This window comes from Notothenia rossii (genome assembly GCF_949606895.1).
Source record: "Notothenia rossii genome assembly, chromosome: 12".
NCBI lineage: Eukaryota > Metazoa > Chordata > Actinopteri > Perciformes > Nototheniidae > Notothenia > Notothenia rossii.
This window is the reverse complement of record NC_136911.1, coordinates 15,842,981-15,864,325: the sequence shown is the minus strand read 5'-3', so window position 1 is coordinate 15,864,325 and position 21,345 is coordinate 15,842,981. Positions and strand designations below refer to the sequence as shown.

General features: G+C 39.6%; 1 protein-coding gene and 1 long non-coding RNA gene across 2 annotated transcripts; both read right to left on the bottom strand.

Annotated features, from left to right (window-relative positions):
* Window positions 1-2,657: 2,657 nt before the first annotated feature.
* LOC307026758 lies at window positions 2,658-3,319 on the bottom strand. The gene is made up of 3 exons (XR_013804447.1): window positions 3,229-3,319; window positions 2,944-3,138; window positions 2,658-2,834 (listed from the first exon to the last, which is right to left on the bottom strand). It is a non-coding gene; the product is annotated as an uncharacterized lncRNA (long non-coding RNA).
* Window positions 3,320-3,736: 417 nt separating this feature from the next.
* On the bottom strand, window positions 3,737-5,849 carry LOC307026451 (uncharacterized protein; the record flags this gene model as incomplete). Its single annotated transcript, XM_079661842.1, has 6 exons — window positions 3,737-3,873; window positions 4,051-4,168; window positions 4,659-4,749; window positions 4,837-5,015; window positions 5,553-5,761; window positions 5,843-5,849. The coding sequence occupies 6 exons, from the start codon at window positions 5,847-5,849 to the stop codon at window positions 3,737-3,739; spliced, it is 741 nt and encodes a 246-aa protein (XP_079517968.1).
* Window positions 5,850-21,345: the final 15,496 nt, after the last annotated feature.

The following is a 21,345-nucleotide window of genomic DNA, read 5'->3' as shown; positions in this document are numbered from 1 at the left end:
ACCTTTGTGTTAATCTGAACAATAAACTGGACTGGTCGGATCACTGCTGCTATCTACAAGAAGAGACAGAGCAGACTGTATCTGCTGAGGAGACGGGTATTTTGGAGTGCAGGGGGCACTACTTCAGATCTTCCATGACTCTGTGATGGCATAAGCAATCTTTTATGCTCTGGTCTGCTGGGGCTGCAACATCTCGGCTGCTGTCATGAAAGTTACATGTAGTTTGGTAACAGCACCAGAATGGACAGGGTGTGCAGACACAGGAGAGCCGAGTCAAGGGTAAAGGAGCTTTGCATTAATTGTATTTATATTGACCCGAATGGTCTACAGATTGAACGGGAGTTTAGTGGCACTAGATCTAGGAGTAGGCAATGTAATTTTTTCACCTAGTTGTATCCCACAAATGTGCATCTTACTGAGATTAAGGAGCTAAAACGATATTCCCTAGTCCTTGATAAACCAATCTGACAACATGAGAATTTCTGTTTCAGTTTGTTCTTAATGGCAACATGACCGCAACACATGCTCTTTGTACCAAAAGGACAAAAATGTAGATCTGAAATACACAGCTACACATAACAACAAAACAGTTTGACTTTCTAGCTGACAAAACTCCAACAAAGTCAACACAAAATAAGGTCATTGATCCTCCTGTTGTGTTCGGGTCAAATCTGACCAATTTACTACTTTCATCAATCAAAACTTTTTTGTTTTACATTCGATTGCATTAAGGTTTATGATCTCCTTCACAGTAGACATTTGAACATATACAATTGCTGATCAGCACTTTCATTGAATTTTTGATGATTTAGTCAACTTTTTAACACCAATGACCGCCATAAAGAAATGGAATTAGTAACCATCCGGATCAGATACAACACACACACACATACACTAGATGTGTTTCCCCCCCTTATGTGCCCATCCCCCCATGTGAATCACACCTGGCACACACAAACACATACACACAGAAGTATTCTCTCCGCTATGTTTGACAAACCCCGGGACGAGTCCTCAAGCTCTGTGATTGGATGTTTGAGTGGCAGTGCGCCGTGGGTTACGCCGAGCGCCGAACAGGCAGCACTTTGAAATGGGATGGAACCACGGCAGACTATTCAAAACTGGATTCGGATGGGTCCATATGTATCCCAGTTCACAAAGGGTAAACAACACACAAGTTCCAGGCCAATCGTTACAGAGTTTTCAACATAGAAGTGATTTAGCCAATCAGAATGCAGATCCTGCAGCACCGGAGGCAGGCTTTACTGCACTCGCAATGTGACAGTGAAGGGAGAGTTCTGCTTCTGAAGATAATAACTCAGATAAAACCGTAATAACTCAATATAATGTTTTCAACCCTAAACGGCAACACTTTGTAGTTGTAGGTAGGTGTGTGTGTGAGTGTGTCAGAGGGCCTGCTCACGGAAAGCTGGTTGCTGACACAGAAGGACTCCCGAATAGGTGAATTTTGGTAAAGAAATAAAAAATAGAGAAAGTGCATCTCTGTCAGCAAAGCTTCTGTCAGTCAGAGGGTTAGGTAAAGGTTGAGATAGTTATCATGTGAGGAGAATTAACTAAAATACAATACATAGCAATGTTTGAACCAACCTTAGTCATGGGTTTGTTTTAAATACAAACGTTTACATATTCCTCACAAGCCACATTTTTAAGGATTGTTCAAGGCAATTCATTCCAGAATGTTCACTTAGTTCAAAGAAGCAACATGCATAGTAAGATAACTACTTTTTTCACATTATTTGAAGTGAGAAGTTGTGTGTGAGAGTGCACACAATGTTATTGTTTGACGATAACTGGCCTCTGTTCATTAATACTGGTAGGAGAGGTTAAGTACATTTCAGTCAATATCATGGTGTGTGACATTAACAAGAATTCTGACTGAGCAGAGGTGTGTGTGTCTGTGTGAGGGAGGGTGTGTCTGAGTGTGTGGGTCAATTATTGTAAATGTTTAGATGTTCATGTTCTATGTGTGAGAGAGACTGGCACATAGAGGAAGAGACTGAGGGAGCACACAGAAAGGAGAGAGAGAGGTGGGGGGACATACACCCAGCATGTGTGCCTATCTGTATGATGTGGATCTTTGCAGTAACGCAGGGAAATTATTGGCTCTCAACCTCTAACTGGTTGGCCACCCCTGCTGTACACCCTAGTGTCCTTCAGGGTAGGGTGGGGGAGAGAGGCGCTGTACCCCAGCATCCTTTCCTCAAGGAGGGGGTAGGGTGGGGGAGAGAGGCGCTGTGCCCCAGGGTCCTTTCCTCAAGGAGGGGGTAGGGTGGGGGAGAGAGGCGCTGTGCCCCAGCGTCCTTTCCTCAAGGTGGGGGTAGGGTGTGTGTGATGTCCTCATCAGGGTCTTCCTCACTGTCATCACTGATGTCACTGTCTTGGTCATGGTTCTCCACAGAATCATCAGGCCATTGAGGGGCGTTTGGTCTGATTGCCAGGCTGTAGGCCGAAGAAAGATGCTGGATGTGTGTGTCCACGTCAGCAAGTCTTTTCTTTAGAAGACTAGCTAATCCATCTCTCCCTTCTTGAGTCATGAGGCAGAACATAGAGAATAGAATAGTGAAAAGGCATCTCATTTTTGTTACTAGTACACACTGTGGATGTTAAGTAGTATTTGGTTATGGCATCATGGAATTTACCACTATGTCCTCCACATGATACATGTTGCATCTGCATCCTGATCTTGTCAGCCTGACTTCTCAGATAAAGGCAGTGCTGCCTCATCTCCCTCACAATTATGGCCCTCTCCTCCACAAGTCTCCTTTTGCCCATGTAGGCATCAAAGACTTTTTGGGCCAAAATGGACACCGATTCTGAAGAGAGAGGAACAGCAAGCATACCATTACCGACCAAGACATGCACCAGTAGGATAAGTGACCGGTCATAGTCCATTGACTGGGAAGCTGGAAGAGAAGCTCTTACCATCACTTTGCACTTCCCATGGCCATATTAGACTGTCTGTTGTTTGCTGTTCTGCAGACAGTCTTCTCTCCACCTCTTCTTCCTGGATTTCTCCTTCAGGAGGCTGTCCGGTGTTGTACTGGCGTATTGCCGCTAAGAGTTTGGTCTTTTCCTCCCTTAACCTTTTGCGACGCAACTGCCAAATCTTATTGCTGTCTATATGACGTAATTGTAAAAAAGATTACAGAAACAATGTTCAATGGAATTTTTAAATTACATGACTGCAACTGAATAATAATAACTTACCAGTCTGTCTATAGAGAGGCAAGCTTTCTTTTGGCACAGCCCTAGAAGTAGCTGCTCAATGGACATCTGGAGAGACTGATTGTCGCCTGATGTGTTGTCTTGGGTAAATAACAAGAAACACAGTTTGAGGACAAAGAAAACATAGATGTTAATAATATACGTTAAATAACAATGTTATATTATCAAGTTAGGAAACAGCATACCGTTTGTTGCCCAGTCTCTAACATCATTAACCCATTGTTGGACTTTGTCCTCAGGGCATCCAAGCTCTTCGCAGGTGTCCTTCATTTTTTGAGTTTCACCCTCCAACATTGCGATTGTCTGTTGTAAAAAAGATGTTGCCGATACAGATGTACTTTCAAGATTTTCACCCAAATTTCCATAACTTTTCATGTCTTGAAAACAGTAATTAATCATTCAAACTTTTCCAGACCTGCGCAAGCACTCAGTATCCAACACTTTACCAGCTTGGACAATTATTTGTTTGTGACAGGTTTGCACATTAGTCTTACAAATCTAATCTTGTCATGCCTATACTTACATGGCCAATTACCTTGACATCTCTCTTGGCCAACACGACATGAAGGTTTTCCTGATTCCGTCTGTTCCATCCCATTGCATGGACAGTCAACATGTCATTGCGAGCTGTTTTTAAAAGTAAAATTGACAAGCAGAAAATATAACTTGGGTATTTGGAAATCAATTCATAAAAACTCTAGTACTGTTGAAACAGACTACATCAAAGACAAAGATAAAGTAAAGTAAGAGATGGATAATAACTTCAAGACAGAATTATGTTGGTCTAATGACAAGAGGACATACCTGATTTTGTCATGTACTTAGTTGTGATGGCACAACGTGACAGAAAGCTGTTCACCATCTCCACTTCTTCCCCGGCCGTCAAACCAGCACCCTCCAAATTTCTCCCACTCCACACAATCTAACAAATACACATATATTATATGTCATAGATTAATTAAAAAAAATTCTTACAATCACAATAATATAAGAGTGGGCCTACCTCACACTTTGTGGAATGGGCCTCGGCATGCATGACCGAGAGAAACGGTTGCATGCTCAGCAAAGGTCGCAGTTCTGGCATTGTCTTTGCCACTTTCTCGAGGTAGGGCCAGTATTTACAAGCAATATCTGTGCAATAAAAATGCACATTTGAAGGAACAAGAGGTAGGCAAATATTTCTCCTCTGAACATGTTGAGAGCTTTCAGTAGCACTCCATGTCTACATACAGCCACCTCTAAACCCTCTTCATCAAGCCTGCTGGCTCTTCTTGCTGTCCCTCGAGCAGCTGACCACTGGCTGGTACCACATGTACCTTTTCCTGGGGTCTACAATTAAAGACATTTTAATGTTACACTCTCAAAACAAGTAAAGGCTAGAAAAATGATAGGGAAAAAAATGTTGTGCTTACACATTTTACATTTGTTCTGACTTTGTCTACAAAGTCTGTGACAGCCGAGTCTTCCATGATGAACGGCCCTTTAAAAAGTGGTTCATCGATCCTAAATTCAAAAATAAATATTCAATTCATTATTATCATCATTGATAGGCTACTTCTTAAATTCAATCGACATACAAAAAAGATGTACCTCTGTGACGGTCGGAAACGGTACTGTTTCCTATTCCCATCCACTGACACAGCCAACATTTTGGGAGTAGAAGCTGGGCATGAGAAGGGTTCCTCACACGTCATTTTCTGGCACTCGTACTGGCAGGCCATATACTCCAGAAAGCTTCTTTGGAAGACATCTCCATGGATTTTTCCTGTCTGGAAGTTTGAGAAGCAAAATTGTTACCTTACACATGTCAGAATAATACGAGGAAACAGGAAGACTTTCACAGTGGTTGGAGGCAAGAGGGGGGCTATTAGGAGTATCCCTAACACGATATCCTGAAAAGTGAAGGTCAGGTTAGGATTGGCAGATGCTGGAAGAGAAGGAGTATTATTTCAGCTTTTGTCATATGCACCATGACTCTACTTTCTCTACAGTACAATACATAATCCTATTTTTTACCACAGAAGAGCACAATTTTTTTCATCATACAAATTGTGTTCTTCAGTAAAGAACAAAAGTTGGATTATGATATGTTTGATCTTATACAGTATGTCCTACATCTGCCAGTGCTAGGTTTTTTAGCTCTAATGTAAAACTAGTTAAACTACTTTCAGTAACATTGTAAGCTTTTCAATTGAGTTATTTTGACATAAACATATTTCCAATCAACATGTTTCATCTACACAAAATAAAATGCATCCTTTGACAATGCCCTCTACTTATGCAATACTCAGTGAAAGTCATCTTACCCTTCCATAATGCTGTGTCCTCCGTTCCAGCATCTGTACAAAGGCCTGTCTGGACAAACCTGGTGCCACAGTCTTCAGGTCCTCAAAAGATTTGAAGACATCCGTGGAATATAACGTGTCTCCGCTTCTAATGAGGTCTCCCCAATCAGGTGTCCATTCGTAATTGCATGTGTTGCACACCCTCTTGGGGAGATGCAAATCATAACGCCCTAATAACAAATACAGTTTAGTAAAAACAATCGCATTCATTACCTGTATTAGGGTGACAAAAAGAACACTTAAAATCATACCATTCATGCAGACGAAAATGACAGGCCTGCCTATAGACTCTGTAACACCTTCAGGGTTACACGAGTGTGAAGGCCTACCAGTGGGCAGAAGACGATCTGTGAAGAGAGGTTAAAAATATGTCTTAAACTAGCAGCACATTAGGAAAGTTATAAAATAACCACTTGGGGCTAAATTGTGTTAAGTGAAATACCTTGGTGTCTCAAAGTGAACATGTCATTTGTCTTGACTAGTGACATTGTTGGGGGAATACATTTGGAAAATATCCTTCATTGAAGGACTCCCTGATATGAAGGGTGTGTATGCTGTGTTTAGAAATGTCACAGTCATGACACAACCATTCAAGGGGCATGCATTCTCTGCAGCGAAGGACCGCAGGAGCGGAGCAATGTGAGCATCTCCTTTCCGGTACCATAGTTGAAGACAGCAAGCTGTCCAAGTGATGGGACCTTGCCTTTTGCCACTCCAATTGGGCAGCACTTTGGCGCAGGCACCATGAGGAAGAGGTTGATGGTTGATCAACCAAAAGCTCCTGCAATTGCTGAATCTCATCTTCTGGAAACAAACAAAAAAGAAAATGTTTAGCATCACAAAAGCGTACTCATATTGTATCACGTATTCGTTTGATGTTATGTTGACACATTTCCTAACTTTCAATGATAGTAAATGTCATCCTACCAAAAAGCTGAGGGGGTACTGAAGAGGTTGCTCCAGCTGGTTCCACAGTCACTGGACTGTCAATGGCAACAGTTCTGGCTGAAAAATAATAATAATAATAATAATAGATATATTGGTAACAGATAATAATTACAGAGAACAGGAGGCAATCGCAGGCACATGTTATGCATTTAAAGAGTTCTAACAGTTCTAACCAACTCTAACTATTTATTACAATGGCCTATTTTTATATGTTCGACGGAATAACAGATATTTGTTCAATACCTCTCTAAGCTGAAACATGCTGTACCAATCATGTTGCGAACAATCAAAACAAAAATGATATGTTAATCATGAATACCTGTATACATGCACAAACCTTTAGTACGTCGGCAGGTTGCCCCACTTCTGCTCCTCCTTTTTAGAGGACACACCTGAGCATCTTTGCCAACCCAGCGGATTCTGCTCCTGTTAGATGCTGTTCTGGCCCTGTCTTCTTCCTACTTTAATAAAGTAGTCATGCATTTTCACAACAAGCTGCTTTTCATTCCCAGTGTATTCCTATTCACTTACAAGCATTACAAAATTACAAGCACATAATCAATCAACCGAATCAGTACATCGGGCACAAAACCAATACAATTGAAATAAAAAAATGTACCTTCAGTTGTTTACAAAGTAAATCGGCAAGGAAAATGGCATCTTCTAGCTGTTCCTCGCCTTGTTTAGCAGCCATTTCAGGAACTAGAAATCAAAACACACACAGGTGTGTGTGTTTGCATGCGTATAAATACAAAAGAGAAAGTGGTAAAGAGACAGAGATGAAGATGGTAAAAATGGGGAGAAGACAGGAAGAAATGTAGGGAATATAGCTCTGAGGAGGGAGAAGAGAAGAAATTGAAAAAGGCTCTTAAAAGTGCTGTTTGATCTTGCTTTGGTTTGGTATCTTTTGAAGGAAAAAAATACAGTGAACACTTTAGAATGCATGACAATTTAAAATCTCACATATCATCAACAAGCTTTAACATTGGGTGTAATTTACGAGTTAAAGCACTAATCAATCAGGGGCGGACTGGAACAAGGACAGCTCTGAACGTTTTGTCCTAAATAGGACCACAACAATCAGCGTGCAGTAACAGTCTGTAGATGGTTATCATGACATTTCTTCACAATACTATTAGTTGCCACTGTATGCAAGTATGACAGCCACAATAGGCATTTTTCCAAGCTTTGTATATACAGTGCCAAAAGTATTTAACTCAACATTTTCTTACATTAACTTTGTTTCCAACACAGCATTTACATTGTTAGCAGTTATGTTTTGGTGTACTTCTAAAGGTAATTATTCTAAAGGTTCTTATTATACATCCATGGTCTGTAGTTCGTTTATAGCATAACGTTAGCATTTTGCTTCTGGCCATTAGATTTATGATTCGAAAATTATAAAAGTAGGGTAGATATGTGGAGATTATCCGGCTGAACAAAAGGTGCATTTATCAAGCAGGTTCGTTTTGCACAGATCTTATTTCGAGCTATTTTCCAAAATCCTATGGAGAAATCCCATTGACTCTGAGACGAGGGAACCAATAGTTGTAAAATGCTAACTCATTTCCGGGTTGTAGGACTCACCACTGCACTATATCTCCGGTCAAGTAAAGCTAATATGTGTTTAGCTAGCTCGTGCTTTAAAAAGATATGTTTAAACTGATTTACTTGCAATAAACATTAAAATATTGGAGGCATGCCGTGCAGCACATTACCTGCTTGACGAAGTCAGACACAGAGGAGGTTGTAGCCGATGTCCGGTGCGTTCATGGTCATCGGATAGTAATCGGTAGCATGGTGTTCACTTACTACGCGACCGCACAATGTAACGTACAGTAATTCCACAACCACATAAATGGATTAACATCGATTTAGCTGGGGCAACAAAAATAAATAATAAAACAGACAGATTTTGCAACCCTGATCTCCTCAGGCAGGTCTTTACGACCAGCCGTGATGCCTCTGAGGGTCTCGGGGCGCAGGACGGGGCATAGGGTTACAAAGATATCTTAACATACCAGCAATACAATTTAAGAATGGATTCTTAAAGCAATATAATCTTCTTTTTCTTCTTACACCTATGCGCACACCATGAACAGTGTGCTTCTTTTGTACATTATCCCCTGCACACTCAGATGCAGGACATAAAAACACTCTTTTGCTATTTATTTTCATTTTGCAGCACATTTATACTACCAGAATTTTGCTTTACATCTTTATATTATTTATTTTTCTCAAGTAATTTACTTTTGGTGAGATAACTAAAGTTTAGTTCATTTTACCCTGGCTATGGACTGATTCATTATTAGTTGTTACAAAACATACACAAGACGGCGGGAAGACAAACCAATATAGACCTCCCATACAAACAATTTAGACAAACAAACATGAACTCGCAATAAACACCAGCGCGACAGCAAAGTTCATCCAGCTCAGTTTAGTCCGACTTAAGAGTTTTCAGAGGGGGTAGGGAATTATCTCTAGTGGGGCGCCTTGACTCACGCGTCCACCCTTGTATACAAGTCCTAGATCGGTGCCTGAAGACCGTCCAAGAGCGATAACTAGCTTATCCTCTTGCGACACCACTACTCTATTCTAGAGGCGCTGTGCCCCCCCGATCAGGAGCGCACATACTTTTTCCTCTACCCTTTCTCACTAACAACAGCCCAGTTGACTGTAGTCCTACACGACCAGCCTACACATGCTATCGAGTTCATCACAACGATGAAACACAGTTTTGTTCTACACTTGCTTGCCACTACCCAACCATGATCAATTAGCCTATAATTTTATGTATGCACCCCGGACCGCCACCAGCTCCTCTAGGATAGGGAACTGTGGCGCATCGGGTGATGCATGCACCTCGCGCTGCCCCGTTTTACCATGCACGTAGAAAACGGTCACAAACAGCACGTCATTCCTAGCATTCGGTGCCATTTAGGTCCCCACCACATTATATCATATATTTTGTATTTAAAAGGTCTAATGCTTTTTTTTTTGTTAAAGCTTGGTTTTAAATGTTTATACCCTCTACCATAAAACAACAATGTTATTTAGCCAGGATATTACAAATTCTAAATGATTACTCTGATTTTAGCACAAGTAGGCCAAATTGTTGTGTCCCCAATCATGTTTGCTCAACTTCTGTAACAGATATACAAAAAGAAATCAAAGAAACACAAACAAATTCTACATTTTTGTAAGTGTTGTATGACCCTTTTGCTAATATTCCTCACCAAATTGAAATTGTTGTTATTAATTCATTTGTATTGAAAATAAAGTGTGTGTCCCCTGTTTGAATGTCCTCCCTGTTACTCTGATTTGAATCCCTCTGGACACGCCCCTTTACTATTCTACTATTTATATGACTCAAGAAGAAGAAGGATACATTTTGAGTGGGAAATAATCTTCAAGAAGCAGAGTGAATGCGTTCTTCCTTCAACGTTTTTCTAATGTTTTAAAGAACTTAACTATTGCGGTAAAGCATAAAAGTCCACCCTGTTATGCTCATTTTTAGTGGAACTGATCATTTGTTTTACATTTAGAAAATATGGTGAATATATCTATCAAATATATATTTCTGTTGTCACCAAGTGCTAGCTTGATTATCATCACACATGTAGCAATAGCCAAGTTTAGCATAAAATGTCCACCCTGTTACCGTCCACCCTGTTACTATTTTTCACAGTAACAGGGTGCACACACAGTAACTGGGGATGGTCAAAATAAATAATTTTAAGCATAATATCCTGAGTTTGACCAAAATATTTTTCTTATACTTTAACAAGCCATCATTCAGATTAAATAAAAAAAAAAACATGGAAAATTATGTTTTTTATTTTTGAATATATAGCTGAAATGGCACCGAATGCTAGGAATGACCCGAATTTAGACCATCTCGTTTTAAATAGAGACGGCGGTGGTGTGAGTTAAAGCTATAGGCAAAAAGCTGTGACTTTCTCCCTCTCAGCTGCACTTCTCCAGCCCCACAAACACGGGGAGGTTTTACACACACACCCGCGGCTACAGCTGAAGCCGTGTTTACAGAGGCGATAGGAGTAATATCTCCGGCTGCTTATTTTTCAACTGCTGTGTTGGCCGCTGAAACCCCCAAAATTCGGCAATTTGTACAATACAAATCTTTACATTGCTTTCATACAGAAGTTCCACTTTACTGATGCCTTTCTTTAAGGTTTCTCTAAACATGAGCTGTGCATGTTTGTATGGCACTTTCGTTCCGAGCAGCATACACAGAGGAAATCAGCCAGGACTGAATCCATAGACACTGATCTCCTGGGTTTATTATCCCCAAATGTTCATTAACCAAAAACGAATCACAGCCGCTCAGCTTCACAGATAATTTTAGGATACCGTCAATCACAGATTCTGGTAAGGCAATGTCCAAATTTGAAATTACACTTACCAGTTCTGAAGATTTATTGGTATCCTGCCGACAACGCCAACTTGTGGGGGAAACTTCAATGCAGTGGGAGTCGCCGACTCATGAAGGAGACACGGGAAGAGCAGGAGCATTGATGTCAAACACTGATGGTTTATTATAGGAGCTTCGGCCGGAGAATTCACATCACAAGTCCAAGAGCCAGAGGTTCTGACTTCACGGTAGAGTTGCCACGTCAAATCTGAAGAACTCTACCCCAGACCCATGTATTTAGCTAGTTCAGAGAGAATAATCAACATGCTGCATAACAAGATATAACACCTCTATCAGCTGACGCCAACAGGCAGGAACAGGGAGAAAGTACACTGAGAGCACAGCAGCCAAGGTTACAGGTGCGTGTGCTCAGTCAGAACTGATAAACTTGGTCAAAGTTATGGACCTTGGACAATATTTCCCCAACAAGTTTCATAGTTTTTTAATCTTATTTAACAGCTCTGCTGCCATCTAGCTAACTGAGCCACTCTGTTAAAATCCTCTTTAGATAAGATAAGATATACTTTATTGATCCCAATTTGAGAAATCTTTTATATTTATGATATCAAATCTGTATTCATGTACAGCCTGATAACATATACGATCATGGTTATAGAACCCAGCATCTTTGATCAACTAAGCCACAGCACTTTTCATTCTCAGGAGGTAAAGGAGTTAAATAAAGAATCTTTAAACAAGCATATTAGAGATCTCTATAAAGAACATTTAAGGTAAGACTTAAGAGAGACTTTTCACCTCTTTTTATGAATGTACATTTATAAATATAGTCAAAGTCTTTGGTTATCCTGAAAGAATAACATCGCGTCTAAAGAGGACTTTTAAGTTTATCTACAGTTAAGTTGTTATGTTTTGAAAGAGTTTTTTCTATTTCAGGATTCAACCTGTATATAAATGTTTTGTGTATTGGTTTTGGTTGGATTCTTTTGTATTCTTACGTCATTTGCTGTAAGAATACAAAATGCAGGTTGGACCCTGTCACCCTGATTAACATTTGAAGAGGAACATACATTATCTCCCTCTTTAAACTAAAACTGAGTTTTAAAACAAGCTCTGTTGAGGCCAAAGGCTTAACTTATGTTTTTATATTGTGTCTAAACAATGAAAGAGATCATATTTCATCATATTTTAATCTTTTTAAGAGCTCTGCTGCCATCTTGAGGTCTGCAGGTAACAGATCACTTTAAAGAACATTTTCTCTTTAAAGCATATATTATAAATACATTTGGAGTCTTTTAGACAATAATGCCACAAGTAAACACCATTTTTGAACTTTCATTTAATTTGTTATACTTTTCTGGCTGAAAATTCTGCATGATTGAGGATATTTTGACAACAGAGATAATTTAATGCACAGTTTAACTTTAAATATAATATTATGAGTTATGTTGGTAATTAGCAATACTTTATGTGTGTTTTCAAAACATGACAGGTCAGTTTAAGACATACAAAACAGCTAAAAAGACCTCCTTATTACTCAAGAAATTATTTATTGAAGTATTTAAAATGCTTCTTTATTGTTGTTTTATCTCAATATCTGCCTGAAATTAAAAAGCTGGAGGAAAACAGAGGCCGTATCACACAACTCATTCCCTCACCTTTGTGTTTTTAAACAGTTGTTGAATTCATTTTAAGCTTTGAAAATAACAAAAGACAAAATAAACACTTCAGCCCCAGCACTTTACATTTCCATGCTTACTTAAATTGTCATTGCTTCGAAATAAACAGTTAATGATTTAGTCAATTGGGTGCACCAGAAGCCTTTAATGCCTCACAAAAACAGAAAATAAAATGAAAATACTCAAAATAATAAATAAATATCCATCTATCTATTGATGTAATTGTTATATTTAATTATTATCTATTCTATTGAATAGAATATAGATAATTCTTCTCAAAACTAAGATTGTTTGATTTCTGCAAAAAATAAGATGGTTCTGCCGTTGCCGAGCAACCAACAGGTAGGCCTCGTTTGGGGGCGGAGCCTAGCGAACGGTCTTTGGCTCTGTTGACGTCATTTGGCTATGATCTCTGTCAGTGACGTGTGAATTACGTCACTACAGAGTTTGCAAATAGACCCTGCTTCCTCTGCAGATCACTTCTTCTCAATTCACTGAGAGGGCCAGCACGTAATCTACCCAGCAGACAATTTTACAGACAGCATCCACAGATAATCCAGCATTATAGAATTAATTAATAATATTAATAATTTGTTAGTTATTAACATTATTAATTAATTACCATGTCTAGAGCAGGAAGTTCTATGTCAGTGAGGATGTCAAACATCGCAGTGGACGAATGTCGTCCACTGTTTGTTAACTTTTGCAAACGGGTGAGTGTGGAGCAATGGGATTTGCTGGATCAAGGATTACCGGACGATGCCGTAAAAATGATAGTGGCAGAGCTGGTTTTGCAGTGTGTGAATTTGGTGACGGAAGCCTTGCTAGCTATTCATAAGGTCACAAAAACGAGCATTTCTGAGGAGTGTGTTCGGTCCTGTCTAGGCAACATACTCCCTCAGACTGTTGCTGATGTCCTGGATGTGAAAGTCCCTGACGACTGCGACAGCGCAAAACGCTTGACCGAAATGATAGTCCAGGAGGTTATGGAAAGCGTCAACTCTGTACTCAATGCCAGTGCGGACAATTCGGAAGAAGTATATAGGCGTGTCACTCCCCCCAACAGACTTGGTGTTATGGTCAGTCATGCCTGCGATATGCTAAAAGCCTTCCTGGCTAAGATGAGAGGCATTTTCCGATTGCCAGAAAGAAAAGAAACCCAGGTGGCCTTGATTGAGATGAGCGATGACAGTTTAGAGGAGGAAGTTACCAGCAACAAGAGCAGGCAGCCTGAGACCACAGACACAGGCTCAATCCAAACCTCACATGGTACCGGATCTCTTCAGTCCAAAGCTTTAAGCAGCAGATCTGTTCTGTCCAAAGCATCAGGCCTCCCAAGAGGGTCGGAAGGAAGTTTTGTGATTGAAACCGAAGCAGTCCAGGGAATAATTATAAAAGAGTTCAGCGGAATAGAAGAACCTCTTCTGGATAATATGAAAGAGACAGAGATTGAGGTTCTTAAATCTGACACCTCCGAGTGGATCAAAAGTATTTCAGGAGACATAGTAAGGTCCATCATTGAAGAGGTTAATAACCTGGATGTTAGAGATTCTGAAAGTCCCATTTCAGAGCTCGGAGATATGCCTGAACTTTGCTTGATAGGAGTCGGCACGAAGATCAAACACTTTTTTGCCAAACAGTTTGCCAAACTCTCCATTTATCGGATGGCGGCAGAGATGAAGGAACGATTCTGCCCCGAATCCCACGTTGATACAGAGGAATCGATGAGGTCCTTCGCTGAGGAGGTTGAGGAGCTGCTGAGCAACGAGTGCGAGGAACAAAACAATGAGGTTGAGATGTATTTAGAACTACAAAACCTTTTAGAGGGAAAAAGCCTGATGTTCACAAAACTGCTTAGTGATCTCCTCTTCAATAACACCACAAAAGGGATGATAACACCAGAGTTTGCCCCAGGAGTAACACGAATATTCGTTGCCCCGCCACGTGAAGCCATGCTTCAAGAAATCAAATCGAAACTGTGGTACTTCTTTGGACTGTTCGGGTGGTGGATGAACCACCAGGCTGGCAGCCACAGCAACAGGGTGGAGCAGGCGTTGAATGCACCTGGGCTACTGACACCAACAGACACACTGGCTGCGGACTCAAGTGCAGAATCAGTGAAGGAGACAACTCCAGAGGCAGAGAGAATCAAAATGTCTGTCATGGTACTTGTGAAGAAGCTGGTTTCACGAATTTACAACAAATCAAAGGAGAACAGCCCACTTGGAGAACCAAAGGCCGTCGCAGAGAGACTCTTTGAGAAAGTATGGGCCAAAGTGGAGGGAGAGGATTTAAAAATCACCCCAGAAGCCTTCAAGAATATAGACAAGGTAGTTTACAAAGGTCTGTGCAAGCAGTGGAAGGGTGCAGCGATGGTGCTTGTTACAGTGACTGTAGGAGAACAATCAGCGGATGATGTAGTGGCCTCCATCTTCAAATACTACCTGACGAACCAACCAAAGAAGAGAGGCGCCGTCGGCAGGTTCTTCCATCGTGTAGGCCGAGAAATCCTGAAGCCTTTCAGACGCTCTCCTGCATCTACTTGGACTATTTAGGGGGATTATTTATTATTCAGCCTTTAGGGTAAAGGGTTTTTTCTCCGGGTGTCTCCGGTTTTCCCCACTTTAATATTTTTTTATTTAAATGTGATATTATTATTGTCAACTAACCTTTTACAGTTATCTGATATTTGTTGACCTAAAACATTTAATTAAAGTCAACTTTTAGTTTTTTTCAGGGGACAGGGTTTTCTCCGGGTGTTTCCGGTTTTTTCCCAAATTACGCAACAAAGAAATAAAAAAAATGTTGTAATTTAATGTTCTGCTTATGTCTCTGTAATTTGCCGTCAGAGCTGTGATTATGCTACGCAGTCTGTTTCAACCAATTCAAAGTGTTGCTAGGAAATACAATAAAAAGTGTGTCCTGTGAGAAAGTCACTCTAGTTATTGAGTCACTTTTAAACATTAAATAATAAGAAGAGCTGATTGTTGTCGGAGCTGAAGTTCTGCTCACTCAGATATGAATTAAGGTCAAATACAAAGAGGTACATCAATATTTAATATAGGATAAATGTGGGTTTTTGAAAAAGGTAAATATTCTACAGAACAAGGAGTGGAATTTGTATTGTGGGGGAAGATCGACAGCAACAAGGCTTTCAGTATTTCCCTCCAAAAGAAGTGGAAATCTGAAAACCAGTGAGCTCAGAAATCTTCCTTCTTACTGAAAACAAATACAGAAACACAAAACATTTACAGAAACACACCGCAGCAGTGATGTGCTGTCAGAGCCAATCAGCACCTCCTGACCTGCAGATCAATGCATTCATCAATAATGTTTATATAACCTCTGTTAGTCAATTTGTATCCCCAAAATCAGCAATTGCAACATCTGGATGAATACAAACAAATCCTAATAATTTGTTGTCAAATCAGCCATTAACTGAAAAACCTGAAGATGCCTCTTCAGATTTGAGATAATTCTGCCAAAGATGACCCCAAAACTGTCCTCATTTCAGGTTTATATAATTACAAATAATCTTCATACAGGACAAAATCTCCTAACACACAATTTGTAATTCACCTTGAGATTATTTTGTTAACCTATCATTGAATATTCCTGCTTCAGAGATCTCCACTACTGGCCTTAGGGAATGTCTGGCTCAGGGAATCTTTAGGCTTGAACTCCTTTAAAACTGAAAAGTGCATTTAGCTTTAGTTACACAAATAGCCTGTCGTTGAAACACTCCTGTTCAAATCCCAGCAGTGCTGATTCTTAGAGAGAATATAGACTTTGTTGCTGTTCGAGTAAGGAGTCAAAAATATGTTTTCTCATGATGTAAATGAACGCAGCTTTTACATGAGAGAAGTAAAGGATCTTAACAGAGGTTCTGTGTATCAGTTTTGTGGGGGAAACTTCTGTGTAGCGATGCAGTGGGAGTCACCGACTCATGAAGGAGACACGGGAAGAGCAGTACTTGAAACATCATTGTAGGTCTGTCTGTGCATGGATAATATATAAAGAGTGGCGCTGTTAAGCCTGATTGCTGGACGATTAAGGATATTAACATTATCTGTGATAATAGTAGAAATATCTTATTATTCAATACCTTGTAATCTGAAAATATTAATTAATTAATTTTGTTTAGTGCGAAAGTGTAACCTGATCTGAAAAAAATATATTAATCATCACTATTCAACACATATCTGGTCATTGGAAATATATAGACAATCATTAATTGTACATCTGTAAACATCCAAGGTATGAAATCAATTCAAAGTTCATCTTTGTACGAGAGCTGGAAGAACATGTCCGTCAGTCTTCCTGACTCGTTCTCCTCCTCCCTTTCTGACACAGAGTGTCTGGTGTGTGTAAAGGCATCCTGATACTGTAGATTAGCACTGAGGTGCTGATTGGCTCAAACTCTTCTTCATCAGAGCGCCATATTTCAACCCCCCCAATTGCTCTGCTTTTGTGTGGCTCATTCAGTGAGCACTGAAGTTGATCCCCCAGTGAAATGGAGGCTCATCTGCCTGCATTCCTTCTGCTATCTGCTTGAGAGCAGTGCAACTGTGTATTCCAAGTGGCGCATCCCGGTGTCCCCCCCGTGATGGGAGAGGTTAGGAAGACATCAAACTCCTCCAAGAAACATGGAACCTTGTATTACAGAAGTCTCTGAAGCCCTCACTCGTCCTGCAGGGTTGTCTGCTTGAGCCCACCGAGCAGAAAGATGAAGAAGCATCCCATCTCCTCAGAAAGTTGAAGATTAGAATCCTCTCATCTCGAACGACCTCGTGCTTCCTTGCCCGTGGCGCCCTCTGCAGCCGGAGAGTGTGACCTTCTCTCTCTGACCCTTGGCCTTCAGAGCTGTCCTAGTTATTGGGTTAACACTTGATAGGGATGTTTTCCTGAGTGCAGACAACTCAAAGTAATGGATTAGCACATTATCATTTAATTACAAAAATAGGATAGGCCCCTCAGGATTATTTGGGAGCCTTCCTGACACATGCACATGCATAAATGTAAGGTTTGTGTTAGTCATTTAACATGCAAGAATCATATACTCATCAGTCCAAAGCAGAGAAATGTTATTTTAAGTTAAAGGCAAGCTAGTCCCTGTGGATATAACCCCTTCTCAATGATTCTAAATGTTATATTAATTCACCATTTAGCGTTTGATAAAAGATTGGTTTATCAGAAATACGTTTCTTCTTCCATAAAACATAGGTTTGAGAAATAAATGTTCCAATATGAAATCAATTACTCAATGTAATTGACTCTCCCCTCCCTTTTCTTACATATGTGAAATATGAAATAATAACTTAGGAGTCTATTTAAGCATGGTATAGTTTATAATCTATTAATCGAGAAGACTCAGTATCACCTGTGTGCAGCTTACAAAAAACAATTGTGAGAAACATATATTAAGCAGGAAATGAATACATTTGTTGAAGAACAACTGATTTGGGACGAAAAGCTTCATCCCCTTAACATCTGAGTTACTACTGATGGCATACCATGAACTATAGTGTGTGTCTGAGGGTGTCATTACTGAGAAATGTCAAACAAAATCAAAACCTTACATTTGAAAACAGGTTTGCATTCCTCCACTTGTTATCATTGGAAACAATAAACGCTAATTGATTTGATGTAGAATCTATCAATTGAATCGTTAGAGCAGAACAGAATGGTTATATTTTAGCCTGAGTTTCGTGCAGCCTCTAGTTTTACCAGGTGGAAACATTGTCTATATAATGTGAATACATGTAGAACTAGACATTAAGAGGCCCCTGACATTAGGCCTATTTTAAAAATAGTAGGGGCTTTTAACAGCTTGCCAACTTACAGGCATCCTCTGCATATCAGTATGAATAGCCTTAAAAAAATAACCATCATGTGAAATGTTGAGTTAATCTAAATAATTACTTATGGGTTGAAGTCACTAACATTAACATTAGAACTAAAGTCAGTCAAAATTGGACTTGCACGGATCAGAATCTAAGCAATACACCATTTTCACCAACAAGATTAGGTACATTACAGGAGTGTTAAAACACCCAAACATGCACACGTATCTTATTCTAGTAGAGATTAGAGGACAAGGTCTAATGTTGTGAACAAAATCATCAAGTTATTTTATTTATTCTATGTTATGTACCACATTTAATTTAATAATTAATCTTGAATTACTAATAACTGTGGATAAGTTGAATACTTATCCAAAGTGTGTGTGTGTGTGTGTGTGTGTGTGTGTGTGTGTGTGTGTGTGTGTGTGTGTGTGTGTGTGTGTGTGTGTGTGTGTGTGTGTGTGTGTGTGTGTGTGTGTGAACAGCTTGTCTGCCCAAGGTTTAAAACATTTGGGACAGCAGTGAGAATGTTATAAGAAACAATGTGTTAGTTAGACTAAACTCGAAGGAAGCTAGACTGGAACATTTTAAATAAATCAAAACACTTGCACATTAATTAAATCCATTTGACATTTAGCTTGAGCTGGGTTCAATACTTTTCTTTATGGTATTTAAAATTGGGCTCGAGTGGAACCCCTGGATTTGGCTTGCAACACAAAGTGATACTGATCTCTGTCTGTTAGGACTGGGAAGTGTCATGATTCAAAGTGTGGGCCTGTGAAGGAGAGGCCCTTGGAAAACAACATCTATTTTTTAACTGTAATTACTTATTTTAAAGAGATTGTAACATTATACTTTTTAAATAATTGCTCAATTAATTTAACACATTTATTATGCACACAATAAAAACTTCAACAAATATATGGATCCTGGCTTAACCAGCGACCTTTACTCTTTTGTTCATAAGCTCGGTTTCAGAAAACTTGTCAGTAGTTTAACAAATATTTTAATTTTAGTAATGTCTATACGAGAAATAATTTGAAGCAGTTTAATAAAGAATGTTAAACTATTTTTTTAAACTGTAATTGAACTTCAATTTATATTAATTATCTGAATCCAGTGGCCAGTTGGAATAGATAATCACCAAAGTTTCCATTTTGCAGCAACAGCGCAAAAGGTTTCAATAATAATTAGTATTATGTCAGAGTCTAGTTCTGTCATATCTGCTTTGTTTCGGAATGTGTTCAATACATTACGTTTTTATTCATTATTACCATACAATACATAGATTACGAATAAATGAAACAAATAATACAACATTGACCTAAAAAAAAAAAACAGACAGATTTTGCAACCCTGATCACCTCAGGCAGGTCTTTACGATCAGCCGTGATGCCTCTGAGGGTCTCGGGCGCAGGACGGGGCATAGGGTTACAAAGATATCTTAACATACCAGCAATACAATTTAAGAATGGATTCTTAAAGCAATATAATCTTCTTTTCTTCTTACACCTATGCGCACACCATGAACAGTGTGCTTCTTTTTGTACATTTTCCCCTGCACACTCAGATGCAGGACATAAAAACACTCTTTTGCTATTTATTTTCATTTTGCAGCACATTTATACTACCAGAATTTTGCTTTACATCTTTATATTATTTATTTTTCTCAAGTAATTTACTTTTGGTGAGATAACTAAAGTTTAGTTCATTTTACCCTGGCTATGGACTGATTCATTATTAGTTGTTACAAAACATACACAAGACGGCGGGAAGACAAACCAATATAGACCCCCCATACAAACAATTTAGACAAACAAACATGAACTCGCAATAAACACCAGCGCGACAGCAAAGTTCATCCAGCTCAGTTTAGTCCGAATTAAGAGGTTTCAGAGGGGGTAGGGAATTATCTCTAGTGGGGCGCCTTGACTCACGCGTCCACCCTTGTATACAAGTCCTAGATCGGTGCTTGAAGACCATCCAAGAGCGATAACTAGCTTATCCTCTTGCGACACCACTACTCTATTCTAGTGGCGCTGTGCCCCCCCGATCAGGAGCGCACAGACTTTTTCCTCTACCCTTTCCCTCTAACACAGCCCAGTTGACTGTAGTCCTACACGACCAGCCTACACTTGCTATCGAGTTCATCACAACGATGAAACACAGTTTTGTTCTACACTTGCTTGCCACTACCCACCCATGATCAATTAGCCTATAATTTTATGTATGCACCCTGGACCGCCACCAGCTCCTCTAGCAATGTATAGGGAACTGTGGCGCATCAGGTGATGCATGCACCTCGCGCTGCCCCGTTTTACCATGCACGGAGAAAACGGTCACAAACAGCACGTCATTCCTAGCATTCGGTGCCATTTAGGTCCCCACCACATTATATCATATATTTTGTATTTAAAAGGTCTAATGCTTTTTTTTTAAAAGCTTGGTTTTAAATGTTTATACCCTCTACCATAAAACAACCATGTTATTTAGCCAGGATATTAAAAATTCTAAATAATTACTCTGATTTTAGCACAAGTAGGCCGAATTGCTGTGTCCCCAATCATGTTTGCTCAACTTCTGTAACAGATATACAAAAAGAAATCAAAGAAATACAAACAAATTCTACATTGTTGTGAGTGTTGTATGACCCTTTTGCTAATATTCCTCACCAAATTGAAATTGTTGTTATTAATTCATTTGTATTGAAAATAAAGTGTGTGTCCCCTGTTTGAATGTCCTCCCTGTTACTCTGATTTGAATCCCTCTGGACATGCCCCTTAGTGGGAAATAATCTTCAAGAAGCAGAGTGAATGCGTTCTTCCTTCAACGTTTTTCTAATGTTTTAAAGAACTTAACTATTGCGGTAAAGCATAAAATGTCCACCCTGT